Source organism: Ceratotherium simum, chromosome 26, assembly GCF_057802395.1.
Source record: "Ceratotherium simum simum isolate JZ-2026a chromosome 26, ASM5780239v1, whole genome shotgun sequence".
Lineage (NCBI taxonomy): Eukaryota > Metazoa > Chordata > Mammalia > Perissodactyla > Rhinocerotidae > Ceratotherium > Ceratotherium simum.
This window is the reverse complement of record NC_141925.1, coordinates 9,421,841-9,440,686: the sequence shown is the minus strand read 5'-3', so window position 1 is coordinate 9,440,686 and position 18,846 is coordinate 9,421,841. Positions and strand designations below refer to the sequence as shown.

At 46.9% G+C, this 18,846-nt stretch overlaps 1 protein-coding gene across 7 annotated transcripts in view; it reads right to left on the bottom strand.

The window, feature by feature from the left end:
• The window catches only part of CLEC16A (C-type lectin domain containing 16A), a 209,613-nt gene that overhangs the window by 136,916 nt on the left and 53,851 nt on the right, over positions 1 to 18,846 (bottom strand). For 6 of the 7 annotated variants that reach the window (XM_004438071.3, XM_087416956.1, XM_014793442.2 and 3 more), the window contains exons 10-12: positions 18,551 to 18,782; positions 5,070 to 5,202; positions 1,036 to 1,136 (exon numbers count right to left, since the gene is read on the bottom strand). In XM_004438071.3, the coding sequence (XP_004438128.1) occupies positions 1,036 to 1,136; positions 5,070 to 5,202; positions 18,551 to 18,782 (466 nt within the window). The remainder of the gene's footprint in view (positions 1 to 1,035; positions 1,137 to 5,069; positions 5,203 to 18,550; positions 18,783 to 18,846) is intronic. The other variant, XM_014793439.2, reaches the window with a different exon arrangement.

Below are 18,846 nucleotides of genomic sequence, written 5' to 3'. Positions count from 1 at the left end.
GTATAGAACAGACAACAAGGAGTACCTCCATTTATGGTTGGGGGGGCAGTTGTAGAAATAAAACCATACATACTCATACTTGGGATTGCATGGATGTCTTTAAAAAGACACACAAGAAACTGGCAGCATGAACTGCCTTTGAAGAAGAGTTGGAGGATAAAGATGGGAAGGCAGACTTTTTCACTATATAATCTTTTGCCACTGGTCAACTTATCGATCACGATTCATGATTTAAGAATAAATAAAAACTTTGTTGAGTGCTTTTTAAATGTCTCTAGCCATAGGCTGTCTTAGTAAAACCCACCTCCACCAATAAGCTTATGAAAAACCTACTAAAATGTCACTTTGATGCAAAGTCTCATCTAGGCCAAGCCCAGCTCTCGGCAGGGGCCAGAGGAATATTCTTGGTATCTTCTTCCAAGAGACTCTGAGGTGGAGGTTTCAGACCCTGCCCATGTCCAGCCAGGTGGGGCACACACCAGCGGCTGCTCCCAGGGAGGAAGTGAGTGAATGAATCCTCATCGCATCTGTCAGCTTCACAGGAGTCCGATGCTGACCACTCAGCCTCAACAGGGGAAGCCAGAGAACCACACCTCTCTTCAGAAAGGAAACCTACGCTTCCACACAATCCACCCAGAGTCTATTTTGGTTCTGAACCCAGAGCAAGAACATCACTATTATAAATAGCAAAACCAAGATTACAATTCGACTGATTTCAGTTCTGATGTTAGGAAAGAGGTCGGCTGCTAAGTCAGTTGTAAAGCAGGGGGTTGGAAGGAAACCACAGTGTGAAGACAGTCACACTAGGTTAGTCAACACTTGAACCTTTTTCCCCCCATACTGCCTGAGTAACCAATTCCTGTGGCTTTAGCCTGTAGAAAAGCACCTGAGAAATTCTAACAAAGCTGAAGAGAAGTTTCGTGAGAGTCTGCCAAAACCAGAAAGGAAACTCCTCAAGGAAAACAGCTTTCCTCGTTCCTTCCACAGAGCAGGGGGGAGAGATGCCAGGAAGGCGGGCGAGGCGAGCAGGCTTACCTTTGTTATGAGACATGGCATAGAGCAGGCAGAGCACGAAGAGAGCGTGGTAATCATCATCCGGGCTGTCCAGGGCGTGGTATACCATATCCAGGAAGGGTCTGGAAAAGAGGAGGGGCATGCATGAGCCTCAAGGTGCACAAGGGTGAACACCTCTCTTTTCCCACCTGCATTTGGGGTTCCAGTGGCCTCTGCTCTCACAGCTCTGCCACCAGCATGTAGCAAGTGCACCGTGTGCCTAGTCCAGCACCAGGCATTGAGGACACAAAGACAACTGTGAGACAGGCTCTGCCCGTGGGAAGCTGCTACCTTGAAGACCACTTAATCATTCAACAATCGTTCACGAGCCGTCCCAGACATTGGGGATAAATGACACAAAGTCCCTGCTCTTGTGGCACTCCCATGCCAATGGGCAGAGACAGAGACCAGACAGACCACATCGTCACTTCAAAGAGTGACAGGAGAATGAAAACAGGGCAGCGTGACAGACTAACATTTCTAGACAGGGCACCACCAAGTCCAAACAACTTCGCAGTATGGGCCTAGAGCCAACTGCCTGGGTTCAAATTCTGATTCTGCCTCTTCTTAGGAGCAAACCCTTGGTAAGTTACCTAAAACCTCTCCATCTCCTCACCTGTCAGATGAGGATTAAACCCTTAACAGGGTTATTATGAGGACTCAAGTGAAAGAAGTGAAGGGCATTTAACAGAGGGCCAGGCACATAGTGGAAAGTGTAGCACGTGGGAGCTGCTGATTTCTATTTTGAGTATTCCAAGGGCACTTCTCCAGGATCTCACTTTGGCAGGTCCTGGCCCAGGAAAGTCTTGGACCGACTTGCCCTCACTGGCAAGAATCGATATGAGGTCTCCCACCTCTGATACTTGGTGGGTGAGACCTACAGAGCGGCTGCAAATATCACAAACCGCACACCCCAAACGCTGCCCTTCCAGGTGAGGAGCCTGGACTGGAAAGACTCTTGCACACAAGGATAACAGAATATGCACAGATCTGGCCCGGAGGCAGAAGACTCGGATCTCTTGACCATCTGCAGCAGCCCCTCTGGATGCCAGGCTGAAGCCAAGAGAGCAGAGCACCTCGACGAGTGATCAAGAGCACACCTAACCCCTGGAAGGACACACAGCTACTGTCAACATCAGTTGTCTAGGGGGACTGAAATGGTGCAGCAGAGAAACAGGGAGACTATTGACTGCATAAGCTTTTATAATTTTTTGAATTTTGAAGTCCATAAATGTACCATCAATTCAAAATATTAAATTGAAAAATGCAAAAGAGAAAGCAGTGAAAACGTAGTTGTCATAACATGTCAAATAAACATGTGACACACAGAAATTAAAGGAAGAAACTTAAAGGGGACGTTTACATTTGGGCTCTGTTTCTCCTGAGCCCCATATGCTCTCGGGACCAGATCGGACATCACCTTTCAGGTGTGTGAATAGTTTTGCCATGTGAGGATTGGGTTTTTGTAAGCCCCCAGGGATAACATGTCCAAACTTAAGAGCAAGATAAAGTAGAAAACGTTTTCTTGTAAACCAGCTGCTTGGAATTTGGATTATATTTTCATGTGGGAATAATACAAATAACAAACCTCCCCCAGTAGCAGAGGGCCGGGTGGATGTACCATCTTTTATGAGATGAAGTATTATGAAGCCATTAGCATTCTGTTTACTAAGCGTACAATAAGGTGAAAAAGATCTTCAGGATTTGATATTAGAAATAAAGAAGAAGAAATAATAGACATGGTACAGTATAAATTATGGGGGGGCGGCAGAATTCCCACTAAATTGGCATCGAAAGATGACTGGCAGGAAATAACCAAAATGTTAGTAACAGCTGCCTCTGAATGCTGGCATCATAGAGACCTTTTTTTTTCCTTCTTTATACTTTTCAAGGTTTTTTACATTTTCTGAATGTCTAGTACTTTTATAATTTTTTTAAGTTTTTTTTTAAGAAAAGAATGAATGTTTTGAATTTTAGTCTCTTAGGCCCACATTTAACCATGAACACAGATACAGCCCATAGTAGAGAGAATATAAGAACAGTTCTGTTTTGTGCTATGCTGTTTCTTTGGACAAGTGGACCAATGTCAAGACCCCATTCAATTCATGTCAAGGAGAACAAACTGCTCCCTTCCCTTACCATCAGCGCCCTCCTCCCTGCTCAGTACCAGAACTGGGAGGACAGAAGTTTGTGGTGGTGTTTCTGACAACCAACAACTCAATATCTTTGCAAAGGAGAAGGCAATTCTCTTCCTGGGCCAGACTCTCCTTGGCATTCGGCCTCAGAGCACAGCAGATTTCCGGCCCACAGTTCCCAGGGCCACAAGCCTGCATGTGGCCCAACTCAAGGCACCAGGATCAGCTTCCATTATAAGCCACAGGGTAGAAGATACCAGTTAGTCACCAAAAATTAAGAAACAATTCAATCAAATCTAAGAGAACCCCTCTCTTCACTAAAACTCAGGGAAAAAAAAAGAAGCGTCAACCCCAACATTCAAACATAACATTCTGATCTGCTCACCTTTTTATTTGAAAATACATGGGTATTTTTTTTCCTGTAGCAAAGCTACAGCATTACCATACTATGCAAAATATGTGCTCTGTCTCCATTTATCAGATCCTAAAAAACTGAATACATCATGACAGTCTTCACTCAAAAGCAGCAGATAATATTCCATGAAGCAGATGCATCTCCATGTGCTTAAGCACCCCCCACAGCTCATCATTTTGATGAGTTTTTTCGTAGTTTTCCCAATTATTCATATTCTAACTAACGCCGTGCCAGCACCTAAAGGTTGTTTTACCCTCCCTGTCTGTGTTTAGAACAATTTCCTTCATTTTCAGAGCTTCAAGAGTTACTTTTTTTGCTGTCAAGCACAATCAAAAAGGTCTTCGTAAGTTACAACTTATAGCCAACACCACACTCCCATGTTTGTTATTCAACCACAACTAATAGTGGCTCCCTTGTACATCTGATAAAAATTAATCCTGTCTGTTAGATAATTGAAACATTTGCCAAGCAAAGATATAAACAAGATGTGGAGGAAAAAATTAGCATGCTTCAACTTTTCACTTTAAGTTGGATTAATAAATGGGATGGAGTGTGCGTGTATTTCAGCCACCTCCACCCTGAGGGTTCAGGAAGCGAATGCCTTGCAGGCTGACAGAGAAACCACGTTGTTGTGCACTTATTAACACAAAGGTAGGATTAGGAAGTTATCACAGGGAGCTGTGCAGGGGGCCACTTGATAAGGAAATAATGCTGAAATGAAGAAGCCCTCCTAACAGTTCACTGCACACTTTGGGAGCAGCCTTCCACCACCCAATCGGATTCTGGAAGGGGTGGTGCTACAGCAAGGTTCCAGGAAATGTGGCATTTCCAAGGTTTAAGAGGATGTAGCTTCGGCAGCCCATCACTGAAATAAACCATCGGGCAAAAAGTCAAAAGTGGACAGCAGCTTTGAATCATGCTGGCTGAGTCACGAGGGCAGGCCCTATGGACAGTGGTGTTCGTGGCAGCAAATGAATGAGACAGGGAGAGCCAAACGCTGCTCCCAAGGGGATCCTTCCTGGGAGCGGCAGAGCATTGCCAGGAGTGGTTAGTACAAGGCCACAAGGCAGCCCACACCCTTTAGGATGGGACCTAGCACCAAAGTGCTTGAGGGTGGTGGCACCATGTCTCAGTCATTCTCTTTCCAAGGGGTGAGAACTACAGTGTTGAGTGCCAGCTCTGTACCCCTGGCCTCTCAAGAAGAGCCATGTCCCTGGTGGCCATGGGCTGGAGAAGCAGGGAAAGGCAGGACAGCTTGGCTGAGAGGCAGAAGCCATCAGGGTGGCGGGAAAAGGCCCTGGGTTATCCTTAGTGGCACCTCAGCCAAGGTACCCACCCTGCTGGCTGAGCCCATCTCTTCATCTCAGAGACTGAGCAGCAATCCCCAGACTGATGGACTGGCTGGTGGGCAGCCCCACCCACAGCCCCAGCACCAGCGCAGTAGGCAGGGCCCCCCAGGCGGCTACCTGTTCCACTGCACGCTCTCCAAGCCGGTGGCGGCGGCGCTCTTCTCCTCGTCCGTGGTGTTCTGCTCCTGCACAGAAGTGCTGGCTGCCAACTCTGGGAGCTTGCTGCGCTCCATGATCACCATCTCGATCTCTGGAAACAAATACAAAGACTGGGATGAGCCCAGACAGCTTCACAGACCTGGATTTACAGACATACTCATGTTCAAGACAAAGCCTGAGTAAACTGCCCCTAACACATCAAGCAAACGTTCAACAGTGGTGACAGGAGCACACTGTCCTGGGAACACGCTGAGGGAGAGATAGGACGGAGGCCAGAACCTCTCTTTCCTCTCATCTGAGCAATGCCAGGAAACGCGGCCCTGATTTTTTTTTTTTTTGGTGAGGAAGACTGTCCCTGGGCTAATATCCATGCCAATCTTCCTCCACTTTATAGGTGGGACGCCGCCACAGCATGGCTTGACGAGCGGTGCGTAGGTCTGCGCCTGTGATCCAAACCTGCGAACCCCAGGCCGCTGAAGCAGAAGTTCGCTGAAGCATGCGAACTTAACTACTATGCCACTGGGTCGGCCCAATGGCCCTGATTTTGACAAGAAGGCACAAATTGCAGTCATTTATTTTATTTCAAGATTTTTTTTTTTTCGTGAGGAAGATCAGACCTGAGCTAACACCTGATGCCAATCCTCCTCTGTTTGCTGAGGAAGATTGGCCCTGAGCTAACATCCATGCCCATCTTGCTCTACTTTATATGGGATGCCGCCACAGCATGGCTTGACAAGCAGTGCGTCGGTGCGCACCCAGGATCCGAACTGGCGAACCCTGGGCCGCCGCAGTGAAGCGTGAGTGCGTGCACTTAACTGCTTGCGCCACCAGGCCAGCCCCTCAAGATTTTTTTAAAAAGATATTTATTTTATTTTACTGATACCACACTTCCTTCCCAAAGGTGTTGAGGAAGTGTAGAATACGTAGATAATAAAACAACCAAATTCACTGAAAATATTCTGAAACTGTTTACACTTTAGAAAAGGCTTTGCCATGACCGAAGCCTTTTGCTTTCTCTTTCCACTTGCAACTTCCAGAAAGCAGAGAGAGGTTAGGGACCTCGTTTTATTTTTCCCAATTAAATAAGGGCAACTTGTAGCAACCAACTTAAGCATGATGTATATTTTTATCTTTCAGAACAAGGTATGAACAAATAAAAGAAACATCAGAGATGGATGGTTGTTGTGCTATAAGGTGTTACAGAGTTCTCTGATGCATGGGTATGGACCTCCAAATACTTAGTTCTTGGAATCCACAGTTCAGGTAATTTCCCCCATCTTCAGGAGACATAATGAAGGAAAAAACGATGATGAAATGTGAACATGTATTTCTGCTTCCGGAAGGACAGACGCATACCTGGGGCTCTGACGGCCTCTGCCGTCATGCTCCCCAGGACTCGTGCAGGGGCCTCCCTGTTGGCCTCTGCTTCCTTTCTCGCTCCCCGTAGTTTGGCCTCCACACAGACTAAAGTGATTTTAAGTGGGAATTAGCTCACATCATCCTTCTGTTCAAAACTCCCCAGCCTTCCCACCACACTCAGGATGAAATCCAACGCCTTCCATGGTGTCGAGGCCCTCCACGGCCTGGCCTCCCTCCACCGCTGGCCTCACCCCTGGCGCTCTCCGCCCCACGCCGCTCCAGCTGTGCTCAGCTTCCTTCTCACTCTTCTTTGATCGGCCCAAAGCCTGTTTCTGTCCCAGGATCTTCATACATTTGTTCCTTCTGCCTAGAGCGCTCTCAGTCCAGGTCTTCCCTACCCAGGCATGACTCAATCACATCATTCAAGGCTCAGCTCAAACGTCACCTCCTTAGAGATGTCTTCCCAGATACTCTCTCCACCTGTTTTATTAACTGAACTCCATAGCTCATTCAGATTTCCTTAGTGTTCCCCTAATATCCTGGTTCTGTTCTGGGATCCCATCTAGGATACCATGTCTCATCTAGTCACCATGTCTCCCTAGGCTCCTCTGGGCTGTGACAGTTTCTCAGACTTTCCTGGCTTCTGATGACCTCACAGTTTGAGGAGAACGGGTCAGGTATTTTGTAGAATGTCCCTCAGTCTGGGTTTGTCTGCTGTTTTCCTGATAATTAGATTGAGGTTATAGGGTTCTGGGAGGAAGAGCACAGAGGGGAAGTGCCCTTCTCATCACATCACAGCAAGGGGACAGGCTATCTACATGACTTACAACCGCGGATGTTAACCTGCATCACTCGGCCAAGCAGATGTTGGTCAGGTTTCTCCATCGGAAAGTGACTTTTCCTCCTTTCATTCCATAATCTTTGGAAGCAAGTCATTAAGTGCAGCCCACACTTAAGGAGTGGGGAGTTAAGTTCTATCTCCTTGAGGAGGGAGCAGCTACATAAACCGTTTGGAATTCTTCTGTATAGATCTGTCCCCTCCCCCCGATCTTGATTTTACTTTACAGCATTTGTAACTACCTGGATCTTACATTTTCTACTTATTGGTTTGTTTGTGTCCTGCCTGCCTTCCCCTACTAGAGTGTGGCCTTCAAAAGAGCAGCTGCCTTCTCTGTCTTGTTCTCCACTGGAACACCAGTGTCTGGGCCAGAGCCTGGCACATGGGACATGCTCAATAAATATCTCTGGAATGGACGGATGGATGCCTGGTCTAGCCCACTGCAGGAGGTTTGGGCAGCAGATAGTGCCAGCAATGATGCATGGCAGCTGCAACGTGCAGCACGGTGATCCACAGCCCAACCCATCTGGGATCAGGGCGTATACAGTGCTCTCACCTGGAGGTGTCGCACCCTCACCGCCCTTCTGGGACTGTTAGGCATGACTGCTTGCAACTGTCCTCTGGCATGGAGGAGTGTACCCCGCAACATGTCCACATGGGCCCGGACCTCGGGGGCTCGCTCTCACCAGACCCTTCCCTCCCACTGTGGTCTGGATTCAGAGGCCACAGACCAGAGTCTCCAACAGGGCTGTCCCCCATCACACAGGTGGGGACTGACACATGATTTTTAAGTGGTAGGTGGACAAATGTTTTGTTTGCATAGTTTTGTATTTATTTTAATGTGCATTAGAAGAAAATTCTAACTGCACAAAAAACCTGTCCTTTTGTGGACATTACTGCTTAGGATGAGGCTAAATTTAGGAAAAAAACAAGTGAGTCAATTTACAGAGAACTGCTGAGTAAACAGTCGTCCTCGTAGCACATGGACACGGCAAAGAGCAGGAGGTGGTGCAGACAGCCGTCTAAGAACCACCCTTCCTTCCCGTCCTTCCATCCTCGCCTCCAGCAACCTCCTTCAGGTGCCCCCCACTACCCCAGTCCTCTCCACAACGCTGTGCTGACACCTCGGTGGGTATGCAAGATGATTCACTGGGCGGGGCTTCTTTCATTTTTAATTATTCTCATCTTTTAAAAATCTATTTTGTTTATGATGTACATAACATTAGCACAGTAAAATAAATACGTATAAATAATAACAAATGTATATATATTTGGGAGATGCATGCTTAAATCATGTATCTATTTGTGTTTACTGATGGGGTGTGTCATCAAAGACATCTGAAGACTACCAAGTGAGACTATGGTGTCAGCCTCTGGCTTTTGCCCTGTGACCTTTGACCTACCTCCTGCACTGCTGCAAGCTCCCCTTCCTCCCTGCCTGACTAACACGGCAGGAATTCAGCTTCAAGGACTCCCCAAGGTTATGAGGCCAAGCCCTAGTGCTTTTGGCTTTTTGGTATCCCTGGACACTACCAGGAGCAGAGGAGAGGTTAAAATAAAGATAATCTAGTCTAGTGCTCGTCAAACTTTGTTAAGCAGTTGAATATTAATTTTGAATGACAATCTCCCACGGCACACCACCACAGTAAGCAGATGAGAGCAAAGCTGCTCCAGGTAAAGGGTGGGTGGGTACCCAAACGTCTCCAACCACGGTTCCCTCATGCACTCCACAGAGGCCCCTAAAGCTCCTTTCTGGAATTCTGGAGCTTCACATAAAACTACCTAAAAACCACGGTTTGGTCCTGGATACTGTATATGAGGAAAGAGAAACCCAGAAGTGCAGTGGCTCTTAATATAGTTAAAAGTAGCTATATGAAAGCCAGGACTGCTACCCCTTGCCACCTCTCTCAGGAGGGAGGTGCATGACCAGGCCCACAAGGGCCTCTCCATGCAGAATGAGGTTCCCGAACTTCAGCTGTGTCACCATGGATCTTGCAGCTGCACCCCCATCTCCCCCGACATACTCATCATCCAACCAGCATAGTTGTGGAATGAGCTGCTCCACTTAGATTAATTTTCTAGATGAATGTAGAACAGTTCTTCCAATGCAAAAACAGGTTTTCCCCCCTGCTTTTTAATGATTTTATCCAAACAACTCTTAAAAGTAGTGATTCTTACCTAGAGTCTGCCAACTCCCTGAAACTGTATGCAAATGCTATGTGGGCATGAGAGGAGAGGGTAATAGGTTTTTGGGGAGAGGGTCTCCCCAGATTCTCACCATTCTAAAATGGATTAGCTAAACAGCTATCTTTGAAAGAGAATGCTGAAGAGGATGTGACCTTTCCTGGTGATTCAGGGTCAAAATGAAGCCCTCTTTCTGCCATAGCAGAACCTAAGGCATGGTTCTGCATAGCCTTCTGGGCCCCCACTCCCACATCTCCCTGCTGATACCAGGCCTGCTTCAGTGTGGCCTCACTCCCCTCCCAGGGCGCGTGCACATACTGCCACCACTGGGGAAAGCAGACCAGTGGGCTCACGTGGACACAGATTTCCACTGATGGTCACTGAGGCCAGGCCTCAGGCTCTGATGATGAATTCCCAGGGGGGCTGTCTCAACCTCAGTTACTATATCACAAGCCCCCACCCCAACCAGGTTTCTGTTTTGGAGTTGGAAGGGATTGCTGCAATAATCTAGCCCAGTTTTGCTCAAATGTCAGTCATTTGCTTGCCTTCACAATTTTTGCTATGTCTGTATATTGCCTATACTATTTGTTATTTACTTAATCATTTTATTTGAACTATATCATTTTTTTTTACTTTAATACATTTTAAAAGGAAACTTTAAATCACTACTCTACCTTTCAATTGAGCAATCCCACTTGTAGGAATTTATCTGGAAAATACACCTCCAACAATACGAAAATGCACACGCACTAGGGTATTCACTGCAGTATTATCTGTAATTGCAAAACACTGGAAACTACCTAAATGTCCAAGCATAAAGACTGGTTGAATGAACTATGGTACACACACAGTGTAACTGTGAAAAGGAATGAGGAAGACTGCTGTGAACAGATATAAAGTGATTTCCGGACACACTGCTAATAAGTGAAGAGAGTGAAGTGCCAAAGAGCATACATATAGTGTGCTACCCTGTGTGTAAGACAGAAGGAAAATAAGAAAACATACATAAATCTGCTCCTTTTTATAAAAAGAAACACAGGAAGGATATTCCAGAAAATAATCAAGTTGGTTATCTACAAGAGGTGGGGGGAATGAGATGGAAGAAATATGGGAGGAGGGATACTTCTCTGAACACACATTTTTGCATAGTTTTGAGTTTGTTATATTCCATATATTTAAAAAAAGAAATTAAATCAATAAGAATGGGAAGGGAGAACTCTGAACTGAAAAAAAAAAAAAACCCTCAATTTGTTTCAAATGAATATCATACCTGCCCTGAAAGGGGAAAAGAAAGGAAGGCAGGACAGAGTAATGCAGGTAGTTTATGAACACCACACCTGACTCTACACCCTCAGTTTGGGGGTAGGTGAAGTCCTGGGGGCGGCGGGGGGAGAACTGCAAACAATCAGGAACTCTTTGTTTGTTTATTAAACAATAAATAATTCTGAAGCTTTTTTAGATATATTATAGGATTGAGCAAAGAAATGTGTTGATGTCATTGGGAACGAGGGCTCTCACTGTGGAAGAAGAAACACAGAAATCTGGAGCGGAGGAAGGCAGGAAAGAACTCTCTGGGAATTGACGGGAATTGGAAGTATTGGTATGAACTTATGATTTCTAAAATATGTCTATGTATATGCATGTTTGTATGTATGTACACATACGCATGAATAAATGTATTTTGTATATATACACGCATTTATTTCCTAGCTCTGTCCACTGAAAAGGGCAAAAAGCAAGACACCCCAGTAGCAATGAGCATATCTCGTGCTTAGACTGTGGCCTCTAATACCATTGCCTATGGGGAGGAACCAGGGCTTCTCAGAGAAACGGCTAATCCCAGGGATGGGCAGCATAGGTACAAGAGGAACCTGGAATACCTTGTTAATGCCAGAAAGTGTAAGGACTGCCCGAAGAAAATGATGGGGGCTTATCACAGCAAGGACATAGCAGCCAGCTCAAAAGGGTTCCCAATGGCCAATGTGGGACAATTTGAGCATTACATTAATTAAATACAGTAATGAAATATAAACCACTAAAAAACTAGAAAACACGAGTCTGTGCCAAGAATAGATAGATAAATAAATAAATGGGGAGAAGGGAGGAATCTTGCTCACAGTGGAATGCTGGGGCTGACTTGCACACATGGACAAAGTGCTGATGTTGGAAAATCAACATTTTGCCACCATCCTGACTGGATCCATCAAGAACCACTAATGAACACCAAATCTAAGGGGAGATTGTAATGAGGTGCAGGATATCGGCATTATCTCCAAGTGTCTCCCCATGGATTGCTGATGAGTTGCAAAGAAAAGAGAAAGTAATTATATGGTGGAGAAACTGGGCAATACCTTAACCAGGTGACCAAAATTAACATCACCCATGAGGTACAGAAGGACACCATGTGCCTCCAAATGTGACACCCCGAGAAGGACATGATGTCACCTACGCCGTATTCCTGCCAAGAATGAAAAACTTCAATCTAATCCAAGGAAACATCAAAGTCAGAATGGGAAACATTTTATTAAAACAAAGGATGGGGAGGTTCTATATTTTTCAAAACGCCAACGTTGTAAAAGAGGAAAAAAGGCTGTGGAAATGTTCCAGAGTAAAGGAGACTAAAGAGACACGACAATTGAAGGCACTGCCTGAGCCCAGACTGGATTTTGTACCGGAGGGAGGAAATACGCTATGAAGGACATTGTTAGGCCAACAGATAAACTGGAACATGGACTGTAGAAAACTATTTTGAAGTTGATGACTGTACTGTGGTCATGAAAGGGAATACCCTGTTCTTAGCAAGCACACGCTGAAGCTTCCAGAAGGGAAGGGGCATGATGGTTCTAACTTATTCTGAAAAAAAGTGTGTGTTTGTACACGCACACGCACGCATGTAGAGAGAGAGAAAACACAAATAAGAAAGCAGATGGTGTACGGTATAATATGTTAAAACGTGAAAGTGGGTAAAGGGTAAACAGATGTTCTTTAGACTATTTTTGTTTTTCCAATTTCTTGTAAATTTGAAATTATTTTCAAACAAGTTTTTTAAAATTACCATTATAAGCATAAAACCAGTATAAATAGAAAGCAACTGTGAAAATACACATGATGAATAAACAAAAAGGTGCCAAAGCCTGTTGACTGCACTGAAAAAGGGAGATCCAGGAATGTGAGAGAGGTGTTAAGATGTGGCCCACCAAACATGAGGCTTCCCCCAGAGCGAATCACTCAATAAGAATCCTCTCGCACGGTCTATAAGGCCCTCTGTGTCCCACCTAAAATATCTCCATAGCCTGCAGCTGGAGCAATGCTGAGCTAGCGTAATCTCTGCATTTTATAGAAGGGGAAACTGAGGTGCAGAGGGATTAGGTGGTGGGCCTCTGCCTCCGGCTGTTGTGTGCTGCTCTTCTGGCATTGCCCATTGGCTGCGTCGTATAAACAGACGTCTGTGCAGTGTTAGTTCCTGTGCCAGGCATAATCTTGAAGGGGCTGGTACCCCAGCCAGGTGGGCGGCACGACCCCATTACACAACTGCAGTCTCCAGCCGCTGGGAGTGAGGAACGTGCTTGTGAGGCTGCAAAGCTGGGAGCAAGAACCTAAATCCCCAGCTCCTCTGGCTTCAGCAGACCCTGCCCAGGCTCTCTTTGGCCTCTATCATTTCCACAGAAACCTCCAAAGTGGAAGATTTGCACACCCAGGTTTGTAGCAGCATTATTCACGATAGACAAAAGGTGGAAGCAACCCAAATGTCCATCAATGGATGAATGAATAAGCAAAGTGTAGTATATCCAAAAATCCAGCTTTAAAAAGGCAGGAAATCCTGCCACATGCTACAACATGGAAGAACCTTGAGGACACTATGTCAAGTAAAATAAGCCAGTCACAAAAGGAGAAATACTGTATGATTCCCCCTATATGAGGTACCTAGAGTAGCCAAATTCATAGAGACAGAAAGTGGAATGGTGGCTGCCGGGGGCTGGGGGAGGGGACCGAGGAGTTGTTTAATGGGTACAGAGTTTCAGTCTGGGAAGATGAAAAGAGTTCCGGGGCTGGATGTGGTGACGGCTGCAGATATTGTGAATGTACAGGAGAGGCCTGAGGACCCCCAGGACACAAGGACGTCAACTTCTGCCTCTCAGGATGACCACTCTGGCCAAACCCATGCACCTCCCCAATACTCGAACACTCTGATTTTTTAAATAACGGCAATAATTCACCAACTTGCCCGGATGATGTACATTCTAATCTGTTAACATTTGGTAAATGAAGCGCTTTTCAGGGAAATGGCAGGCGTGACCTCCCAACAGTCTTTGACTTCACAAACCCAAGGATTTTCTCAGTTGCCCTCTGTGTTCCACATTCCAGCAATCACAGCGAGGACAGACAATAAAAAGAGGGGCAGGGAGAGTAAGAAGGCCTTAAGAAGAAGGTTGACTAAGGAGGAAAAAGATGCCCTTGCTGCTTACCTAGGAAACAAGGGAGGGACTGCAGGCTACTAGTGGCTTTGGTGCAGAATTTCAAGAGGCAAATAGCCCCTGGCAATGGCAGGGTGTGTATTTGCTGAATATTTGGGGTACCTCCTCCTTTGTTTTTTGTTATCTTTTACTGAAGAGCATTGAATTCAGAATGTTTTTCTGGGAAGTTGCTTTTCAGAGGATTTGTCTAAAGTCATCTGCAATCCTTCTCCTTATCCTAGTTAAGCCCATTAGAAAAGTTGGCACTCCCACATGTCTCTACAATGGTGGGCCAGCCTCCTGATCCTTCTCCTCGCCCCATCCCACTATCTCACTCACACACAGACACACACGCTCACCCACCTCATGTATTCCTTATAGAAACTAACAGAGAAATAGGCCCCATAGAAACTCGCTGGGGTGTTCAAGCACAAAGTCCCCCAACCAAGCACAAATGCCCCTTCAAGTGCCTCACTCTGCTCTCTGTCTTGGCCAGGGTTCCTACTCAGTGCTCATGCATCAAGTGCTAGATGCTGAGGCACTCATGTTCTCGTTTCTGACAACCTGAGGGCTGGGCGTCGTGAAGTCACCTCTATTGGTGGAGAAGCAATGACCCGTCCAGGGTCACAGAGCTGCTCAGGGGCAGCCCTTCAGGCGTCTGGGATTCAGACCCCAACCCCCCAATAGCTTGTCCACGGCTCATTCCAGTCAGAAAGGTCTGCCGGGCCAGGGTTTGGCTCTGGCTTTGCAAGAGGAGCCAGAAAGGAGGCCAGGGTTCTGTTTCATTTCAGTAGACTTCAGAAAAGGCAAAGCCGGGGCTCCAGACTCCCGGGCACCCCAGCTGCCAGCTAACCTGGCAGGTTCCAAGTCAGCACTGTCGCCTTCACTCCGTGCCTTTGCTGGATTCCAGGAAAAGAGTAGGCTTTGAAGGTCAGGCCGTGAAATTGAGGCCTACTTTTTCCATAGGCAAAAAACAAAAGCCAAACCCTAGTTTTCAAACAAGAAGTTCACACGACTCGTTGTCTTGTCTCAGGTCTGTCTATTAAGCCACTGCTCTAAGAGAATCCAGAAAGAGATGACTGTCCTCTCAGACTGCAGAGCGAGTTAAGACACGAACGGGCATCCGAATGAACACTCCTTCGGCTACAGGGACTAGGGCTCCCCTCTTGTTCCTCTTAGTATTCAATTTCTGCAAATTCAGGGGCTCTGTGATTTTCTTGGTTTCAGAATGAGTTGCCCATCACTTGGGACCCAGAGGCAGAGCAATTTCTTTGCAACCCGGGGATGGGACTGGAGGGTCCCGGGTGCACATTCACTTCACACAACTTCCTCGTCTAGGCTTAAACGTGGAGGAGGTGTGAACTCTGGGTGTTGCATTTGTAGGAAAAAACATGTTAATGCCACATTTAAGTCAGGTCCTGGCAAAGCTGTGACTTGTCACCAAATGCCTTTCAGTCCTGTGCTTTATACCACCTTTTCAGGTAAAGAGTTTACCATGAAAATGGGGGGATCTGGTGCCAGCATCTCTTTACTCAAGAGTCACCTGTGCCTATCCGTTACAGCCAGGCTGTCAACAAGCCCCTAGATCCAGGGACAATGCAGGCAGCTTGCTAGAGAAGAAGTACTTTTGCAGGAGAAAACAGCCACACATCCACCTCAAAACAGGAAGGGAGAAGACAGCCCTGAGGGGACGAGGGTCCACAGAAACAGAGTGCGGCTTCCCAGCGAAGCACCTGTTGTTCCTGCCAGCCCAGCACCCACGCTCCCTCTTCTCACGAGCGCACCTCATTGTTTACTGAGGGAGTCACAGTAGCGTGGACACGTGACCCAGGCCTGGCCACAAAGCACAGAACATCCCTCCACAGCGGTGGACAAGCCAGGACTATCAGCAGCTACGAGCATCGGCCCCCAGCCTTCCGCTGCAGCCAGTGGGAAGGACCAGCTCCCTCTCCACTTGCTGGCTAAGTTAGCAGGATGCGAGCCTCGCGCTGCCAATGGTCATCTCTGCACCTGAATCCAGCCCTGCCCAAGCCTCCCAGTGATGTGAACAATAATCACCCTTTTTGCTTAAGCCAGTCTGAGTAGAATTTCTAAATCCTGCAAATGCAAGGATCCTAACAAATACTCATTAAAAAAAAAAGTCAACATGTGAATTATATTTTCTATATTCATCATTTCCAGATGGGAAAAAAGAGGTCCAGAGCTTAAGGAGAAGATCCAAGGCCCACAAGAAACCTAGATGTTGAGACAGGACTGCAAGTCAATCTCCCATCTCCGGGGGCACCTCCCCCCATCTACACTGTCCTCCGGCTTGAAACTGAATGAGAAAATATGCCTGACACCGTTCCAAGTCACAGGAATTCACAGCTGTGTGGTTTCACTCAAGCACTGATACAATCTAAGGAGAGAACACCCACCAGCCACGCCTTCAAATTTGAGAATAACTAAGAGATCAAGTATACAATTCAAAAAGCTCCCGACTACAACCGCTGCTGCCCGGTTAGGCGTGTCTGCCAGATAGGCCTGGAAAAGTTGTACCTATTTATGGTGAGCTGGGTGGGAAGACAACAGGCCCATCATATTTTGGAATGACTAATATGCATTTGAGAAAACAGGAGAGCACCAAAATGCCGAGGGGGTCATTGAGAGCCGCGCTCCACTGAGCCCTGAAGTCAGCATCAACTGTCCAGGCAAGGCTGCTGGGGAAATTCCAGGGCCCTGCCTGGCGCAACTTGGCCAAGTAACCACCCAGAAAACACGTTTTTGGAGGCTAGTGAATATTTCTCCCCTTGCCCCCTGCATAGGGCAGGTGGGCTCAGCGTGCAGGGAGTCCTTACCCCAATCCCAACAGTGAGCTGGAACGGCAGCCTTGCTGAGCCACTGAAGCCCCCGTGCGCCAGGACTGGGCCGCCTGGCTGACTCATGTGATTGTGTGTTTGAGGCCGGGCCTGCCCTGTCCACACCACGGTTAGTCATGGCCCGGGCCTGGTCAGAGAGCAGCCCTTAAAAGGACTGGAACGAAAGAGGCAGCATCTTTCCAAAACAAAATTGATGAGAACACAGTGTACAAAATGGGGTGAAGTTGTCCATTTTCCCCCAGTGTGGCTACAGCACAGCTAAACCTAGGGTTTAAGCAGACGATTTTCTTCCGAGTTAAAAAAAAAAAATCAAAATGATCCAAATAAGCAAATGAGTATGGCTTACCTTGTGCTTGCCCCTCACCTCCCCACCAAAGTGATATTCGTTGGCAAAGATTTCCCAAGCCAAAAAAGAACTCCTAAACCAAAATGCTGACTGCACACTTTGAACAGAACTAAAGGCATGCTGGAGATCTCTGCCTTAAAAAGAGAGATGGGTGGCACCAGAGAGACGCTCTGGTTACACTTATCAAAATGTGATCATGGCATTCGCTGACAACCGCCAAGAAAATCAGAATGGGGCCAGAGGGGTGGGGACAGGGGCTGGTTTTGGCTGCATAAATGTGGCAAACTCCCAAACACAAATGAGTTCCCAGTCACTGATTTACTGAGCTGCTCTGTTTTCCAGCTTCAGATGCCGTGGACTGGGAGACTCACACAGTCCAGGCTGACGGGTCTGGCTTCAGAGCAGCTACTGTAGCCCAGGGCCCAGGAGGACGGCTCGCAAGAAGTGCTCCCCACACTCCTAGCAGACCACAGCCCAGCGCTGAGAGCCTGTGTCTGTCCCAGGAGAGGCGGCGAGAGCTCACCTCCAGTGAGCAGAGCCCCTGCCTCACTTCCACCCCATGACCTCCCCAAGCCAGACACCCCATCTGTGTGGCTATGAGCCTGGCCCATGACACAGGGAACTGGACAGTTCAAGCACACTTAATCCCAGAGCAGACAATGCTCTCCAGATCGAGAAAGGTTCAGTATCTCAACAAGAGGGAAGTGAAGAATAAACCAGAATCATCCCAACAAGGGCAAAAAGAGGACTGAACGATTCTGCTTATTGAGCACATATGCACCAAACACAAGTGTACCTCATTCTAAACAGAGAGGACTTTAAAAAATCTTAATGTAAGAACCTGGGGGACTCCATTTGATTATCTGAATCCCAAAAAACATTATCCTATTAAATGCATATAATTTCATTAAACAGGGGTCCCTTGTCTTCCTTCAGTGCACTGGAAATAATGACTTCTGTCAAAAATCATAATTCCAGGTTATGGGGAATAATAAGAGCAGCAATCACAAAGATAATGATAAAATTAATAGTAGTAATAGTAGCAGCAGCAGCAAATACTTATGACATAGGCCAGGCACTGTTCTGAGCACTTTACGTGTATTTACTCATTTAATTCTCAAAATAACAAAGTAGATATTCTTTGTTACCCTCTTTTTACAGATGGGGAAACTGAGGCACGGGGTTATGAGTAAAAAACCTCGCTCCAGGTCACCCATCCAATGAGGGCGGGTCTTGTACCGGATCTGCCCATAGTTGCCTCCGAATGGCTGGGTCGTACAGAATGAGGTACACCTGTGTCAGGAATGAACAGAAGCACCCATTGACACACGAGGGGGGACCAGACAAAATGACAGCCTCGCTCGCAGTGCGGGCGGGGTGGCGTTCGCAGGCGCACTCACCTTCACTCTCCCCACTCGTCTTGATGCCTTTTGAACCACCCTCTGTACCTTTAGCCTTCTCGGCGTCTTCTTGGGCATCCTCGGCGGGCCCTTTCTCCTCATCTTCTTCCTCCCCAACGTTTTTGTAGTTGGGTCTCTTTTGCACCCGCCTCTTGCCCTTGTGCTTGTTCATCTCAAGGGACCGCTCTAGTGTCTCGGTGGGTTTAATGAAGCACCGAATGCTGGGCTTGGCCTAGAAAAGTCGAACCAAGAGAAAAGACGGATTTGAACCTTGGAATCTCACTGGACCCTATCAA